This window comes from Dromiciops gliroides, chromosome 1 (assembly GCF_019393635.1).
Source record: "Dromiciops gliroides isolate mDroGli1 chromosome 1, mDroGli1.pri, whole genome shotgun sequence".
Lineage (NCBI taxonomy): Eukaryota > Metazoa > Chordata > Mammalia > Microbiotheria > Microbiotheriidae > Dromiciops > Dromiciops gliroides.
The window spans coordinates 59,566,982-59,586,218 of NC_057861.1; the positions used below are offsets into that span (position 1 = coordinate 59,566,982).

The window sequence follows — 19,237 nt, forward strand, 5'->3', positions numbered from 1 at the left end:
ATACAGGTCTTAGCACAGAGAGCATAGGATATAAGTGCTGGGAAGGGCCTTAAGACATAGAATTGTGTAACTTTCATATCAGAGTCTCATTTGGAACACAGCATCACATGATTATAGGTCTAGACCTGGAAGGGAGATCAGAGACCATCTATGTAGTCCCAATACTCGTTTCAGAATTGAAGAAACTGAGGGTGCAGCTAGGTGGCGCAGTGGATAGAGCACTGGCCCTGGATTCAGGAGTACCTGAGTTCAAATCTGGCCTCAGACACTTAACACTTACTAGCTGTGTGACCCTGGGCGAGTCACTTAACCCCAATTGCCCCTCAAAAAAAAAATCAAAAAGAAAAACAGAATTGAAGAAACTGAGTTTTAGGCTCAGTGATTGGCCCAAGGTCTAAAGTCTCTCTTCACTCCAGTTTATCCTCCATTCAACTGTTCACTTGGTCATCCTATGGGACAGGCCTGACCACATCACCCTCTCTATTGAAATGGTTCTCAGATCAAATATAAAATCTTCTGTTTGGCTTTTAAAACCCTTCATAATTTGGCCCAAGGTCAAACAGGTATACCCTTGAAAGTGTTTTAAAGCATGTCATCTAACTTCAGGATCAGTGATCTTTCCCCTGAATCTCACTGTCTCCCAAATCATGTGCAAGGACCACTAAGAGCCTGGTTGCATTTTTTTTTTTTTTACATTTGCAATTCATTCCTCCCACCCAGATAAAATGGAAATTTTACTATTTGACAACACCCCAACTGGTGACCAACCAGTTTCCCCTCCCATAGCACAGATTCACAGAGCTGAAAATGTAGGCTGATATCACAGATTTAGTGTTTAAAGGAATGTTAGTGATTATTTTACAGATGAGGAAACTGATCCCTAGAGAAGTTAAGGGACTTACCTAAGATCATGCAACTCCACAAGTATAAGAGTTGGATTTCAAACTGGAATCCTCTGACTCTAAATCCTAGATTCTTAGAACTCATATCAGAGTCTATAAAATATAAAAGTATAAGCAGTTAGTGACCTCCCCCAGAGGCCTTTCTTTTTTTTTTTTTTGGTGAGACAATTGGGATTAAGTGACTTGCCCAGGGTCACACAGCTAGTAAGTGTTAAGTGTCTGAGGCTGGATTTGAACTCAGGTACTCCAGACTCCAGGGCTGGTGCTCTATCCACTGCACCACCTAGCTGCCCCATCCAGAGGCCTTTCTAATCTCAGTTACTTATAGGTTAATCAAAATATTTTTAAAAAGCAATTTTTATTTATTTATTTATTTTTTGGTGAAGTATACAGTTTATTTAGCATTCCAACAATAAGCTGTATTTACATATTATATAAATTTATGAAATCTTAATATAAAATAGAAAAAACTGCATGTGACTGAAGTAATCACATGCCATATGGAGTTACTTTACTTATTTAAGACCACTTATTTATGAAAATTTCCCAAAATTAATTTGTATGAATTATTCTTTTCCAAATTAGATGATTTTTTTTTAGTAGTAATAGTAGTAGGCTTCCGGCAGTCACAGAAGACCATGGATCAGTGCCTTGAAGAACCACAGGCCACAGTGTGGCTGTGCAGTCCGATATGGGAGCCGAAGCTCCTGCCGCAACGATGACATTGGAAAACTGCACTCCTGTGTCTCATTCGTTTTCCTTCCTCCAGAGCTTGAAGGCTCATCTCAGCTGTGCGCAAGCTGCTCCTGAGTACTGAACTCCATCGGGCAAGGTCCTTGGCCATCTCCTCCCAGCTGCCAATGTCTATTCCCAGAGCCCTCAAGTCTCGCTTGCATACATCTCTGTAGTGAAGCTGGGGGTGTCCAGCAGGTCTTTGGTCTGAGGCTACCTCGCCATAGAGTAGGTCTTTAGGAATGCACCCCTCTTGCACGCAGTGCACATGACTGAGCCAGGGCAGCTGTCTTTGTTTCAGTAGTGTGTAGATGGTCGGAAGTTGCGCCCGTTGGAGCACTTCTGTGTTGGTGATCCTATCTGACCAAGATATGGCAAGGATGCACCGAAGGCAGTGCATGTGGAAGCTGTTAAGCTTCTTCTCTTGTCTAGTGTATGTAGTCCATGTTTCGCTGCCATACAGTAAGGTACTCAGGACGCATGCTCTATAGACAGCAAATTTGGTTTGTCTTGTCAGTTTACTGTTTGCCCAGACATGCTTGACAAGCTTAGCCATGGTTGAAGTAGCTTTCCCAATCCTCTGATTGATCTTAGAATCAAGTGACAAATTGTCACTGACAATAGAGCCAAGATATGAGAATTGGCTTACAACATCCAACTGGTAGCTACCGATGTGTATCAATGGAGGGAGTTAACCCTGAGGAAAAATAAGGAGCCGGAGTCCCTTAGGCAGTTGGATGTTGGACATCACATCCCTCTGGCAACTCCTGCGGCTGCACTGGTACCAAACTGTACTGGCTCTGCCTCTCCTTTGGATCCACCAATGTTGCGGAGAGGGAAAACCTGTTGCATGGGCAACAGCTTGTTTTCCATATTGATCCACCCAGGCCAGCTCCCTGGAGAGGATACTCCAGCTACTCCTCATAGGGTAGATACAACATGGGATGTGGCAGATACCGGTTATAAGTTACTTGCCCGATTGATGTAGGGCTTGATGCCAGGGGCTGCATTCGAAGGTGGGAGGACTGATCAAGTTCCACTGGACAGCTACTGCCCGCCTTAAGCTGGGCAAACCCCAGTCAGTAAGGTGTTGTCCCATCACAGTTCATCTTCCTCATTGGGTGCATGGGGATTAAGGTTATGGCCTGACAGGTGAACTGAAGCATTGGCACCAGCAAACAATAAAGTTAACTCACATTCCAAGCCACCTGCCCTAAAGTTGGGCAGTTGGAATGTCTGGACTGTGATGACTGGACTCTCAAACGACCTACAAGCAGTCAGAGACTTTCAGAAAACAGTGGTGATAAATAACGAACTACGGAGACTAAATGTTGACATTGCGGCTTTGTAGAAAACACGAATCGCAGACTCTGGAAGGCTGAAGGAAAAGGATTACACATTCTTCTGGAAGGGCAAAACTTCAGCATAACCATGGGAACATGGTGTGGGCTTTGCTGTGAAAACACGTTGCTGAAAATGATTGAATTGATCGGCAATGGTACTGAGAGACTGCTCGCACTTGTCTGAACACAATTGAAGGCCCTGTGAACCTTATCAGCGTATGATTTTTATTAATCCACACAATTCTGATGACTTTACAAACTCGGGTGTATATTAAAAACTTGGAAAAAATAGCATCTTCCTGCATAAAACTTGCTTTAGGAAGGAAGACAGTTTGTTTCTGCTCCTTTGAAGAGTTTTTGTTGTTGTTTCTGTCATCCTTCTTGGCTTGTTCTTGGATGCATCAACTGAGGCTGCCAAGGGAGAAATCACCTTGATTTCTACAGGTGGAGGTGACCAAGAACCTTCTTTTTCTGTGTTTTTGCTTCCTTTTGTTCTTGTTTTCCTGATTCATTTTACTTTTGCTTTTCTGTGGTTTTTACTGATTTGGGGTCTTTTTGGGGTTTTTTTTGGTGGGGCAATGAGTGTTAAGTGACTTGCCCAGGGTCACACAGCTAGTAAGTGTCAAGTGTTAGAGGATGTATTTGAACTCAAGTCCTCCTGAATCCAGGGTTGGTGCTTTATCACTTTGCCACCTAGCTGCCCCAAGTAGCAATTTTTAATGTATCCAGATTATTTTTTTTTACTTCCTCTTCTAGGAGTAACAGAATCCTGGGATACTTTCTGAGATGCTTCTTCAATTTCAGCAAAGGCAATTTCAGATAGCTCAGATTTTTCTTTTGTTTTCCTGGTACTTCTCTTTATAGCAGGAAGTTCTATACTTCAGGTGTTGGAATGTCTCAGGTGTTTATCTTGGCTTTAGATTTTCTGATGCTTTGTTCTCTCATTTGTGTTCTAGAAGGTATCATGTCATTACATTAGCTATCATTTAAATCTTCTAGACTTGTTTCCTTCTCTGCCTTGGTGGAACGCATCATCTTCTGAGTAATTAAAGGCATGGTTTCAAGGATAGTTTGTTCTACTGTGTCTGAAGTAAATTCTTTATTCCTTGTGTCTTTAATTACATCTAGTAAATTTTCAGCAATAGCTACCTTAATTGGTTCTGGCACATATGGTAATGTCTCCACAACATTTTGGGATTCCTGATCATTTATTCTGACAGATGCCGAACTTTTAGCATGCTTGTGTTTACCACTGTCATCATTGTAATCTTTCCCTTTCTCAGTTGCTATATTAGCTGTCTTAGCGGACACATCAGATGGGGCACAATCTCCTGTTTCAACTTCTCCTTTTTCACCTTCTAATACCAAGGTAAAGTTGCTCTGAGCCACAAAAAGCTCTCCATCCACTTCAGCCATATCACATTCAGCCATAAGTGAACTATTGATTAATGGTATCAAAGTTATACTGAAGTTTTAGAGTTCTTGGAGGATATAGCTCATTCAACGAAAGTATCCTGATGCCAAGGCTTCAACTCTTTCATGTTCGATTACATGAATTTCTCGAGATTCAGAACTGTCAGAAATTAATGTTTTTTCTTCTGGTAAATTAGCATTTTCTTCTGGCACATCAACCTCTATTTCACAATCTTCCTTTCAATCTAAGGCTATTTCTTGTGTAGGTCTATTTTCAGAGGTATCTATTGTAGGATTTTTAGAAGTAACAGGCACAGAACTTTCATTGACATGCAGGTCATGGAATTTTATAAAATAAAAATAAACACACACACAAACAGACCACAGTGAGGTGGGAACCACAGGTGGAGAAAGCTTTCCACTTCCCCACAGTAGATGGGATCTTCATCACAGTCACAAAAATTCGAGTGTAGGAGATCAGGATGCCAATGAAGGGGATGATGATTGTTAGCACCCCCACTGTATTGACCATCAGGTCATTGATGAAGGTGTCTGAGCAGGCCAACTTCAGCAGGGGACTGAGGTCACAGAAGAAATGAGGAATTTCACTGTGGCCACAGAATGAGAGTCGGGTCAGTAGGACAGTATGTATCAGAGCAACAGCGTAGGCCCAAAACCAGGACACTACTATCAGAAGAGCACACAACTTTGGGGTCATGATCATGGAATAATGCAGTGGAGCACAGATAGCCACATAGCGGTCATAGGCCATGGCAGTCAGAAGGATACTATCTATGCCTGCAAACCAAATGAAGAAGAATACTTGTGCTAGGCACCCAGCATAAGGAATTGCTTTGTTTCCAGAGACATGATTTGCCAGCATCTTGGGGGATGGTGGTTGAGGTGAAGCAGATGTCAACCAAGGACAGGTTGCTAAGGAAGAAGTACATGGGGGTGTGGAGGCATGAACTGGCTCTAATGACCAGAATGATGAGCAGATTCCCTAGACCTGTGATCAGATACATAATAAGAAACAGGAAGAACAGGAGTGTCTGCTGCTCTGGCTGTTCTGAGAGTCCTAGGAGGATGAACTCAGACACTGCAGACTGATTTCCTCTTTCCATGGTTCTGTTGGGAAAGATGTATGAAATAGAGGTGAAACAAGAATTTAAAGATTCAACAGATTAATGGTCTCATGGATGTGATATCAATTGTAATATGTTGCTTTAAACTATGTATTAAATGAATATATTGTATTGTAATACATTGTGGGTATTTAATAAGTACAAGAGGTGAGCTGGCTCTAACTCCTTCTGTTCTAGCAGAGTATAAATTCTCAGAGGGCAGGGACTATTTCACTTTTATCTTTTTATCCTCACAACCTGGTACAATGCCTGAAACATAAATGAAGAGATAAATAAAGACTTTTTGTTGGATTCATTGATTACTGACTGTGGATCTGAATTTACCTTAGTTGAGTTTAAAGAACTCATAGGCAGGAATGATGTTGGATTTGGAGACAGGGTCTAGTTTTGTTTTTAGATGACAAAAAATCTGTTCCAACCTTCTAATTTATTCATTTATTTTATCCTAAAAGTATTTTATTATTTTCTGGTTACATGTAAAGATAGTGTTCAACATTTGTTTTTATAAGATTTTGAGTTCCAAATTTTTCTCTGTCTCTTCCCTCCCCAAGACTGAAAACAATCTGTTATAGGATATATATGTATAATCACATTAAACATATTTCTTCATTAGTCATGTTGTGAAAGAAGAATTAGAACAAATGATAAAAACCTCAAAAAAACAACAAATAAAAAAAGTCAATCTGCATTCAGATTCCACAGTTCTTTTTTTTCTGGATATGGAGAGCATTTTCCATCATGAGTCCTTTGGAATTGTCTTGGATCATTGTATTGCTGAGAAGATCCAAGTCTATCACAGTTGATCCTCACACAATGTTGGTGTTACTGTGTACAATGTTCTCCTGGTTCTACTCACTTCACTCAGCATTAGTCCACTTAAGTCTTTCCAGGTTTTTCTGAAATTTGTATGCTCATCATCTCTTATAGCACAATAGTATTCCATTACTCATATACCACCACTTGTTCCTGCCATTCTCCAATTGATGGACATTCCCTTGATGTCCAATTCTTTGCCTTCATAAAGAGAGCTGCTAGAAATATTTTTGTACATATGGGTCCATTTTCCTTTTTATGATTTCTTAGGGATACAGACCTAGTAATACCACTCTATTACTGGGTCAAAGGGTATGCACAGCCACAAAGCCCTTTGGGTCCTAATTGTTCTCCAGAATGGTTGGATCAGTTTACAATTTCTTTTTTCTTTTATTTTGGATGAGGCAAATGGGGCTAAGTGACTTGCCCAGGGTCACAAAGCTAGTAAGTGTCAAGTGTCTGAGGCCAGACTTGAACTCAGGTCCTCCTGAATCCAGGGCCAGTGCTCTATCCACTGCACCATCTAGCTGCCCCAATCAGTTTACAATTTCACCAACAATGCATTAATGTTCCAATTTTTCTACAGCTTCTCCAACATTTGTTATTTTCCTTTTTTGTCATAATAGACAATCTGATAGATATGAAGTGGTACCTCAGAGCTGTTTTAATTTGCATTTCTCTAATCAGTAGCTCAAGAGAGGAGTTTTATATTTGATCTTGGAAAAATAGGAAGTTATTGGAATTTTTTGAACACTGAAGTGACATGGTCGGTCTGGTACTTTAGGAAGATCAATATGACAGCTGAGTGGAGAATGAACTGGAGTGAGGAGAGACTTGTAGCAGGAAGGCCAACCAGCAGCCTATTGCAATAACTCAATTCTGAAGTGATGAGGATCTGAACCATGATGAGGGCAATGTCACAGGAAGATGGGCTAGCTGTACCAAATCTGAAGCTATATTATAAAGTGGTAGTCATCAAAACTATTTGGTTTTGGCTAAGAAATAGAGTGGTGGATCAATGGAATAGGTTAGGCACACGACACACTGTAGTTAATGAGTATAGTAATCTATGGCTTCTGGGATAAGAACTCACTATTTGAAAAAAACTGCTGGGAAAACTGGAAAATTCTATGGCAGAAGCAAGGCATAGACCAACATCTTACACTGTATACCAAAATAAGGTCAAAATGGGTACATTATTTAGACATAAAGGGTAATACCATAGGTAAATTAAGAGAGGAAGGAATAGTTTACCTCTCAGATCTATGGAAAAGAGAAGAATTTATGACCAAAAAGAGATAAAGAATATTATGAAATGCAAAAAGGATTATTTTGATTACATTAAATAAAAAAGTTTTTGTACAAACAGAAGCAATGAAGCCAAAATTAGGGAAGAAGAAAGCTGGGAAACAATTTTTACAACCAGTGTTTCTGATAAAGGCCTCATTTCTAAAATGTATTGGGAACTAAATAAAATAAGAATGCAAGTCATTCCCCAATTGAGCAATGGTCAAAGGATATGAACATGCGGTTTTCAGATGAATACATCAAAGTTATCTATTGCCATATGAAAAAATGCTCTGAAGAAAAACAGAACAACTTGGAAATCTCATCATTCCTGGCAGAAGAATTGGGGAAATAAATTGAACTTAGGCCAAACTCATCCCAAAACTAGTTGAGCCCTAAGAGGCTAGAGTGGAAAATTGACAATTAATTGATGTTTGTCTCTAACAACGCACTTAGGGAATTAGGACCCTGGGTCCAGGGAATCCCTATAAAAGGGCCTACAATTATCTACACACATCCTTCCTAGGAGATACTCTCATAGATGCCACTTCAGCCAAAGCCTCAAGGCTTGTTTCTCCTGGAGGAACTGACATGTTGGACCACTTACCTGTCTGAAAATCTCATCTGTGGGAAGGAAACCAGGGAAGGCAACAAAGCTTAGTTCCTCAGGAAAAGAAGACCCAAACCAAAGAAATGTCCAAGTAAGTGAATCTGTGAATGGCTCTTTCTATTCACTTCAAGTGGGAAATCTTAAACAAAATAATGTTGTAGCTGTCTCCTAAAATCATAGAAAATAAGTGCTTAAAAATGTGGAATGTCAGAGCTTTAAGGGCCCTTGGAACATGTCACATAGAATGTCTAAGCTAAAAAGACCTACAGGGGGTCCAAGCATATGCTACATAAAATGTTTGAGGTGGAAGGACCCCTGGAACATAGAACACAGACCTTAGAACATAGAACCTAAAATGTCAAAGTTCAGAGGGACTTTAAAACAACAAACACAGAATATTAGAGGAGCTGGAAGAGACCTTAGACAATAAAACCTAGAATGTTAGAGCTGGAAGAAAGCCCAGAACATAGAAACCTAGAGTGTTAGGAAGGATGGAAGGAAGGAAGGAAGGAAGGAAGGAAGGAAGGAAGGAAGGAAAGAAGGAAGGAAACAAGCATTTACTAATTTTCTAACAATGCCAGTCTCTGTGATAAGTTCTTTACCAATATTTATCTCAATTAATCCTTACAACAACCCTAGGAAGTACGTGGTATTATCCCCATTTTACAGTTGTGGAAACTGAGGCAACCTGAACTCAGTGATATCCAGAGTCACATAGCTAGTAGAACTTCTTGACTCCAGGCCCATAATGCTATCTCCTGTGCCACCTAGCTGCCTCTTAGAGCATGGAACACCGAACATAGAACACAGCATGTCAGAGCTAAGAGGGACGCTAGAACAAAGTTTCTTAAACTGTGGGGTTTGACCTTATATGGGGTAACTGAATGTGTAGAGGGGGGGAGGGGTGTGAAAAAATTTGGCAGCAGTAAAAGGTTTGTTATATACCTATATACCTAGGGTCACATAAAAATTTCTCAGGAGAAATAGTTTCTCGCCACCCCTTTTCACCTGAGAAATTTTAATTTGATCCCGTGACAGCATACACAGTGCAAAGTGAGCATGTTGTGTGTTTAGAACTAAGGCTGCAGCAACCCCCACATCCAGTTACATGACCTCATATGGGTTGAGACCCATAGTTTAAGAAGCTAGACTCTAGAATACAGAATGTTAGAGCTGAGAAAGATCAAAGCACAAAGATAAACCTTTGGGACTTAGAAAGCTCTTAAAGTACAGGGTATCCTAAAAGTCTTAGTACCTTTTAAAGTTTAATAAATCTTAAAGCTTTGTTATATATTCCATGTATTCCATGTGTGTGTGTTTGTGTGTGTATGTGTGTGTGTGTGTGTGTGTGTGTGTGTTGGAGAGACAGAGACAGAGAGACAGAGAGAGAGATCATATATAGAGTATGATATATTAGAGTTGGGAGGGACCTTAAAACATAGGACATAGAATGTCAGAGTTTAAAAGAAGCAGAGAAGGGGCAGCTAGGTGGTACAGTGGATAGAGCACCGGCCCTGGATTCAGGAGTACCTGAGTTCAAAACTGACCTCAGACACCTAACACTTACTAGTTGTGTGACCCTGGGCAAGTCACTTAACCCCAATTGCCTCGCTAAAAAAAAAAAAAAAAAAAAAAGCAGAGAACACAGAATGTAAGAGTCAGGAGGAACCTTACAATGTAGAATAAGAGGGCTAGAATGGCTCTCAGAAAACAGAAAACATTTAATTAAAGAGCTAAAAAGGACTTAAAATAACAGAGAAAGAGAAGACCTAGAATATTACTGCTGGAATCAGAATTAAAAAGATTATAACACAAAATATCAGAGCTGAATGGGACCTTAGAGGCCAAATTTTTAACTTTTTCATATAACCTTTAGGGAAGCTAAAGCCCATAATGGGAGTCAATCAAGGTCTCACAGTGCATTCATAACAGATCTGGAACTTTAACCCTGACTTTCATTCCAATGGACTTTTATTTTATTTATTTTTTTTTTGGTGGGGCAGTGAGGGTTAAGTGATTTATCCAGCATCACATAGCTAGTAAGTGTCAAGTGTCTGAGGCCAGTTTTGAACTCAGGTCCTCCTGAATCCAGGGCTGGCACTCCATCCACTATGCCACCTAGCTGCCCCTTACCCCATGGACATTTTTAGTACATAATATGGCCTCCCTTCCCCAAATTTTAAGCTTTAGAGGAGAATCCAGTGGAAGAAGATTGTCATTTTCTGAGTTTCCATCTGGCTTCTCCACTTCCTTCCCCATTTTGCAAATAACTTCTTATTACTCATCTATTACCTTGGTGCTATAAGTCTCAAAGGATTATTAATGGCATGGTAACATGAATAGAGAGCTGGATTTGGAATTGGGAAGATCTCTATTCAAATCCTCAGGTAATAATTGACTGTGTGATCAAAGGCAGTTCAAATGAATCAGCATTTATTGTGCCACAGTACAGGTTCTACTGACAAAAACACAAAAAGGAAATACTCCCTACCTTTAATAGGTTGAAATTCTACTGGGATATTGGGATGGGGTCAGGAATGGAACATATACAGAGAAAATAAATAGAAACCATCCCCCCCATCATTTCTCAAATAAGATACAACATCTTCTGACCCTGGGGATTTTCACTAGCTGTCCCTCATACATGGAATGTATGGAATACACTCTCTCCTCTCCACCCCCTAACTTCCTTGGTTTCCTTTAAGTACCAGATAAAATCCTACCTTCTAGAAGGTAGGTAATCACTACCTTCTAGGTAGGTAATCACTCTTTGACCCATCCATTCCGGTTATTTATCATCCCATATCACTTCTCTCTTTTGTGGCCTGAGAAGGCTGCCTGCAACCTATAAAATCATCTTCCCTCTCAGTCTCTCTCTCTCTTTTTTTTTTTAGTGAGGCAATTGGGGTTAAGTGACTTTCCCAGGGTCACACAGCTAGTGTTAAGTGTCTCAGGCCGGATTTGAACTCAGGTACTCCTGACTCCAGGGCTGGTGCTCTATCCACTCTGCCACCTAGCCGCCCCCCTCTCAGTCTCTTCTTAATTGTCTAGAGTCCAACTAGATCATTCAACTGAAACTGTTCTCTCCACTGTAACTAGCAGTCTCTTAAATATCATATCTAGAGTGGATTTTCCTCAGTTCTTGACCTCTCTGCCCACTTTGAGACTCTCAATCTCCCTCTTCTCCTTGATAATCTCTTCTGTTTTTTGGCACTATTCTCTCTTACATTTCCTCCTACTCATGTGACCACTCCCATCCAGTCCTCTTTGCTGGGTCTTCATATAGGACATCCCTGCAAACTGTGGTTATTATCCCATAGAACTTTGTGTAGGATCCTCTTCTTTTCCTCCTTTATACTATTTCACTTGGTGGTCTCATCAGCTCCCAGGGTTTCCATTTCTATGCCAGTGATTCTCAAATCTGCCTTTCCAGTTCTAACTTTTCTGCTGACTTCCAGTATCTTTTTTTTTCTTTTTCAGGGCAATGAGGGTTAAGTGATTTGCCCAGGGTCACACAACTAGTAAGTAGCAAGTGTCTGAGACTGGATTTGAACTCAGGTCCTCCTGAATCCAGTGCTGGTGCTTTATCCATTGTGCTACCCAACTTTCTCCTTAGTCTCTTATTTTCAACTGCCCATTAAGCATGCAGAACTACATGTCCTGTAAACTCAATATGTTTGAAACTAAACTAGTTATCTTTCCTCCCAAACCCTCCCTGTCTCTAATATTACTTATTACTGTCAAGAGTACTACTACTACTACTCTACTACTACTACTTACTCTCTCTAACCCACCCCTCTATCCAATCTGATGCCAAATTTTGTCAATTTTGCCCTCATAAAATCTCTCATTCGCACCTCCTCTTTTCTCCCCTGACATTTCCATCACCTTGATACAGGCTCTCATCACCTTGTACCTGAACTTCTAAATAGCCTGCAGGTTGGTCTACCTGCCACAAATCTCTCCCCATTTCAGTCCATTCTCCACTCAACTGTTAAACTGATATGCCTAAAGCAAAGATCTGACTATATTATGGCTTCTTATCCCATCATGTGATAAACTCTAGCAGCTCCCATCACCTCCAGGACCAAATATAATCTCCTCTGTTTGGCATTCAAAACCCTTCATAACCTTCTTCTTACCTTTCCAGTCTTCTTCCACCTCATTCTCCTCCTCTTCCTTCTCCCCCAAACACATGCTCTACGTTCCAATGACACTTGGCCTCCTTACTATTTCCCCAACGAGATCCTCCATATCTCCAGATGTCAAATACCTTCAGTGGCTATCTCCCATGCCTTGAATTCTCTGCCTCCTAATCTCTGCTTCCTGGGCTTGCTTCAAGTCCTAGCTAAAATCAAACTTTCTGCAACAAGCCTTTCCAGATCTCCATTAATGCTAGCATCTTCCTTCTGTTGCCTATCTCCAATTCATCCCATATGTAAAAGCTTCTTAAACTGTAAGTCATGACTCCATATAGGTTTTACATATATTTATATGTATATACATATATACACACATACACACACATATATATATATATATATAGTGATGGTCATGTAAAATTTCTTGGGTGAAATGGGATTGTAAGTGAAAAAAAGTTAAGAAGCCCTGATATATTCACACAATACACATATACATATAAATATATAAAAATATTTATATAAATTTATATGTGTATGTATACACACACACACACACATACATATATACATATATATATAAATTCATTTGTAATTAAATGTTTGCATACTACTGGCTCCCCCACTAGACTGCTGGGTGCTTGAGACCAGAAAGTGTCTCTTTGCTTCCTTTGTAACTCTAGTGCTTTGCACAGCTCTTGAGACATAGTGCTTAATAAATATATGTTGACTTTTGCCTGACTTTTATCTATGGTCAAGAGCAATATTTACCTATACACATACACATGTATATACATACACATACAATACACATATACATCTCTGTATGTATGTTCAGGGCCATCTCCAGTCATCTTGATATATATATATCTTGCCACTGGATGTAGATGGCTCTAGAGAACAGAATGAGGTTGGTGACCTTGCATAGTCCCGCCTCACTTAAATGCAATTCAGTGCAAGTCATGACATCACTTCCTAAGGTCCTGGTCTTCTTCAAGAAAAAAGGACAAACAGCAACATCAACAACACACACCGTCTGCATGTAGGCAGAGATGTACACATATACTTACATTTTACATATACCCACATTTCACATATATACTCATATTTATATTTTATATACATAAATATGTATGTGTAAACATGTATGTATTCATATACATGTTTGTGTGTATATACATAATAGCTTTGGTCTTGAAATCCAAATTTCATTTAAGGAAACTATCTTCTTAACTCACTATTCACAGCCTAATGCCTCTTTCTCCTCTATTGAGTCACCTTGAATAGACAGAGAAAGAAATAGGGAAATGAACTATTATTTGATGGCTATAAAGAACTCCTGAAGGGCAGCTAAAGTGGCACAGCAGATGAATAGAGTGTGAGGCCTGCAGTCAGGAAGACCCAGATTCAAATTTGGCCTCAGACACTTACTAGCTGTGTAACCCTGGGCAAGACACTTAACCCTATTTGCCTCAGTTTCCTCATCTGTAAAATGAAGTGGAGAAGAAAATGACAAACCACTCCAGTATCTTTGCTAAGAAAACCCCCAAAGGGGTCATGAAGAGTCAGACACAAGTTTAAAATGACTAAACAATAAAGAACAAAAAGAACTCCTAGATGAGAGAGGTTCCTCTACCAAAGCAAGTCAACATCTTCCCTGAAACTTAGGAGTTTAGAGAATTGCCTAGAGGGCTGTGAGATTCAGTGATACTCCAAGGATCATACACCTAGTGAGTATCAAGAGCAGAGCTTGTGTACTGGTCTTTCTGGTTCTGAGGTCAGTTCTTTATTGCCTCTCTCTCTCTCTCTCTTTTTCAGTGAGGCAATTGGGGTTAAATGACTTGCCCAGGATCACACAGCTAGTAAGTATTAAGTGTCTGAGGCCAGATTTGAACTCAGGTACTCCTGACTCCAGGGCCGGTGCTCTATCCACTGCGCCACCTAGCTGCCCTGCCTATATCTCTCAAAAGAAAAGATGAGGAGAAGGAAGTAGAAGGAGGAAGAGGAGGAGAGGGAAGAGGAGAAGGAGGAAGAGGAGGAGGAGGAAGAAGAAGAGGAAGAGGAGCAGGAGCAGGAGGAGGAGAAGGAGAAGAAGAAGAAAAAGAGGAGGAAGAAGAAGGTTTATGTAGTACTTTAAGGTTTAAAAGTGTCTTACATATGTTAACCTCACAACAATCTTGTGAAGTGGGTGCTATTATTATCCCCATTTTACAGATGAGGAACCTGAAGAACAGAGAGGATAAGTGACTTGTCCTGAGTCATACAGCTAGAGGGTGTCTAAGACAGGATTCAAACTCAATTCTTCCTGATTCCAAGTCCTGGGATCCATTTTTTCCATCACCTATTCTACCATCTGTGCTACTATGTAACAAAATAATACTAAAGTCACAGTTTCCTTGCCAAGGACTTCTTCTTCTTCTTCTTCTTCTTCTTCTTCTTCTTCTTCTTCTTCTTCTTCTTCTTCTTCTTCTTCTTCTTCTTCTTCTTCTTCTTCTCCTTTGTGGTTTAATTTCACTTTTATTTGCATATTAATGTCACATTTACTCCCGTGCCATAGGCTTTTGTTTCTTCAATTTCTTTTGGGATATCTTTTTCTTTTGAGCAACCTTCTCTTCTGGTTTAGGAACAATTTGTTCCTTTTCAGTCAATATCATCTCAATATGGCAATGGGAACTCATGTATGGGTTGATTCGACCACGAGCCCTGTAAGTATGCTGTGACATTTTGGGGGCCTTGTTAACCTGGATATGCTCAATGACAAGAGAATCCACATCCAAACCCTTCAGTTCAGCGTTACTTTCTGCATTTTTAAGCATACGCAGCAAGAGCTCAGTAATTTTTTGGGGCCAAAACCCCTGTGTTCAACCCCACTGCTTAGCCTTGGCACACGTGGCAACTTCACTAACACATTGTTTCTTCAATGTGACATCTTTCAAATACTTGGTACCTTTCTGGATATACATGCCCTTGATAGCTTGGGCTGTTTTACGGGTATTCTTGAAGTGGACCCGGAGTTTTGAACCTCTTGACTTGTATGATTTTGTGGGGTTCTCTGGATCCAGAGAGTACCTCACCATTTTAAATGATTACCTAGGATGGCTCAAGGCCCAAAGACTCCTTAATTGACAGCAGTCCTTTTAAGTTCCCTCTAGTGATATCTGTATTCACAAAAATCAGTGGGAATGGGGAGAACATCATCACACTGGAACACATCCAGAGGAGGAATAAGAATGGTGGGAAAGGGGGCAGCTAGGTGGTGCAGTGGATAGAGCACCGGCCCTGGAGTCAGGAGTACCTAAGTTCAAATCCGGCCTCAGACGATTGACACTTACTAGCTGTGTGACCCTGGGCAAGTCACTTAACCCCAATTGCCTCACCAAAAAAAAAAAAAAAAAAGAATGGTGGGAAAACTAGAAATCAGGACATACAAGGTGTTTGTGACTGGGTGTGGCTCAGCACAGTGTCCTGCTACTTGATATTCAATATTAGAACAAAATAAAACACTTGTAGGACAATCAATAATTAAGAAAAGAAGATTCAATTAGTGATGGCATTTGAAAGATATTCAACAAGAATAGGCATAGAGGACACCCTAAGTGGATTCAGCTAAGCCAAGCTCCCTGGCCTGAGTTGCCCCTAGTTGTCCACCAACCAAAAACTAGAGAGAACCTATAGCTCCTCATCACTTTTTGGTATTTGGGGAACAGGAGACAATGTCAGTAGCCTGAGTCTTTAATCCCCTGAACCAACCAAGTCTCAAGGATGCTTTCCATACCTTTTCTTTTCCTTTTTTTTTTTTTTTTTTTTTGCAGGGCAATGAGGGTTAAGTGACTTGCCCGGGGTCACACAGCTAGTAAGTGTCAAGTGTTTGAGGCCAGATTTGAGCTCAGGTCCTCCTGAATCCAGGGTCCATGCTTTATCCACTGAGCCACCTAGCTGCCTCCCTTTCCATACCTTTTAAGGAAAAACTAGACTAACTCACATGGAGGTAGGGGTTAAAATATTACTCCCAGTAAAAAAAATATATATATTGCTCCCGCCACAGAAAGATTGACAGAAGAAACTGGGAATGTGTAGGCTAAAAAAGAAAAGACCAGTGAGGAATATGATAACTGGCTTCTATTTTCTGAAGACTTGTCAGGCTCATTCTATTTGGCCCTGGAAGACAAAAATAGGAGCAATTAGTGGAAGCTTCAAAGCAAAGGATTTTGTATGCAGGATTCTTGCTTTGGCTATGTCAGTGGGATTGGCTATTTGCTTGAGATGACAAAGGGAGGTGGTGTGAGCTCATAGACTTGGCATTTGAAGAGACTTTAGAAGTCACAAAGTTCCACCTTCTTGTTTTACAGTTCAGTAAAATGAAGCCCAGTTGGGATAAGTGACTTGACCAAGTAGTGATGGAACTATGTTTCAAAACTAGGTCCTCTGTCTCCAGATCTAACACCATTCCTGCCCATGAGTTCTTTAAACTCAATTGAAGTAAATTCAGATCCACTGTCAGCAGTCAATGAATCCAACAAAAATATTTATTTAACTTTTCCTTTTTGTTCCAGGCATTTTACTAGTCTCTGAGGATACAAAGATAAAAAAGTAATAGCCCCTGTCCTCTGGGAGCTTATACTCTGCTGGAACAGAAGGGGTAAGAGCCAGCCCAACTCTTTAAAAAATTTAAAAAAAATTTTTTTTTAGCTCAACTCTTGTACATATTAAATACCTATAATGTATTACAATATAATATATTCATTCAATACATAGTTTAAAGCAACATATTACAATTGATATCTTATCCATGGAACTATTAATCTGTTGAATCTTTAAATTCTTGTTTCACCTCTATTCCATACGTCTTTCCCAACAGAACCATGGAAGGAGGAAATCAGTCTGCAGTCTCTGAGTTCATTCTCCTAGGACTCTCAGAGCAGCCAGAGCAGCAGACACTCCTGTTCTTCCTGTTTCTTATTATGTATCTGATCACAGGTCTAGGGAATCTGCTCATCATTCTGGTCATTAAAGCCAGTTCATGCCTCCACACCCCCATGTACTTCTTCCTTAGCAACCTGTCCTTGGTTGACATCTGCTTCACCTCAACCACCATCCCCAAGATGCTGGCAAATCATGTCTCTGGAAATAAAGCAATTCCTTATGCTGGGTGCCTAGCACAAGTATTCTTCTTCATTTGGTTTGCAGGCATAGATAGTATCCTTCTGACTGCCATGGCCTATGACCGTTATGTGGCTATCTGTGCTCCACTGCATTATTCCATGATCATGACCCCAAAGTTGTGTGCTCTTCTGATAGTAGTGTCCTGGTTTTGGGCCTACGCTGTTGCTCTGATACATACTGTCCTACTGACCCGACTCTCATTCTGTGGCCACAGTGAAATTCCTCATTTCTTTTGTGACCTCAGTCCCCTGCTGAAGTTGGCCTGCTCAGACACCTTCATCAATGACCTGATGGTCAATACAGTGGGGGTGCTAACAATCATCATCCCCTTCATTGGCATCCTGATCTCCTACACTCGAATTTTTGTGACTGTGATGAAGATCCCATCTACTGTGGGGAAGTGGAAAGCTTTCTCCACCTGTGGCTCCCACCTCACTGTGGTCTGTCTCTTCTATGGGGCAATCATTGGAGTGTACTTCAGCCCCTCATCCACCCACACCACCCAGGAGGACACAGCAGCAGCTGTGATGTATACAGTGGTCACCCCCATGCTGAACCCTTTCATCTACAGCCTGAGGAACAAGGATATGAAAGGAGCCCTGGGGATTCTCCTCACCAGGAAACCAGGCCTCTCTCTGTGACTATGAGGCATCCTTCTGGTTTGAGGGACTGTGACTCAGACAACCTCAATTCTTGGACAGATTTGCAGTAATGCTTCTCAAGTATGAAATGAATGAAGTTAACTGCTTACCTCCCTACCTGTACCAGCAGCAATGTGGTATAATGAAAATAGCATAGGCCCCTTCATCAAAAGATTTGCTTATGGCTCTGTTCCACTTCCTAGCTGAGCGAATCACATGACCCTCCTGGACCTCACTTTCCTCATTCAGAAAATAAAGGGGTCACTTGGGACACTATGTAAAGTTCAACCAGGCAAAGATCTGCAGCTTATAGAACTAGAGAATTGGGCACATCACTAAAAGGTCAAAGGTGTTAGTTAAAGTCTCATAGACAGGATATGTCAGAAATGGGACTTGAACCCAGACATTCCCAGTTTTGAGGGGAGCTCTCTAGCCACTACACTACACTGCCTTCAGAAAGTCATAAAGTATGACTATATGGAATTCAAACAAGCTTGGGAAGATGGATAGGAACTAATGAGAAAGGAAGGAAGCAGTACCAAGAGAACAATATACACAGTAATGACAGCAATGATTGATGATGATTGATGATGATTGATGATGATGATCGTGCTTATTGTATGGCAGATACTGTGCTAAGCACTTATCAATTAAGGTCTCATTTGATCCTCACAACAACCCTAGGTGGTAGGTGCTATTATTATCCTCATTTTACATAAGTAGAAACTGAGACAAAGAGGGATTAAGTAATTTGCTTAGGGTCGTACAGCTAGTAAGTGTCTGAGGCTGGATTTGAACTCAGATCTTCCTGACTCCAGATCTGGTGGTCTATTCATTGCACCAACTATCTTCCCATGTAAGTAGAAAGAACAAACTAATTAAAGAGGATATTCTCTAATCACAAGGACCAAGTTTTCAGTTGAGAAGAGTTGAGAAAATGTCACACACACCTTTTTGCAAAGGTGGGGAAATATTAGTATGGAATATTATATAGTCTCTAAGACATGATATATTTTGTCAAATTGAATTTTTTTCTCTTTTCTTTTTTT

The 19,237-nt window shown here is 40.5% G+C and overlaps 2 protein-coding genes across 2 annotated transcripts; one reads left to right on the forward strand and one right to left on the reverse strand.

Moving 5' to 3' along the window:
* Window positions 1-1,587: 1,587 nt before the first annotated feature.
* LOC122736569 (olfactory receptor 1361-like) lies at window positions 1,588-5,514 on the reverse strand (the record flags this gene model as incomplete). The annotated part of the gene is given in 3 exon segments (XM_043978895.1): window positions 1,588-1,609; window positions 4,765-5,279; window positions 5,281-5,514. Coding segments are annotated over 3 exon segments (771 nt in total), but the record flags the coding sequence as incomplete, so codon positions are not given.
* An 11,732-nt stretch (window positions 5,515-17,246) lies between these two features.
* Window positions 17,247-18,188, forward strand: LOC122734941 (olfactory receptor 1361-like). Its single transcript, XM_043976136.1, has one exon. It carries the CDS (start codon window positions 17,247-17,249, stop codon window positions 18,186-18,188), a length of 942 nt encoding a protein of 313 aa, XP_043832071.1.
* Window positions 18,189-19,237: the final 1,049 nt, after the last annotated feature.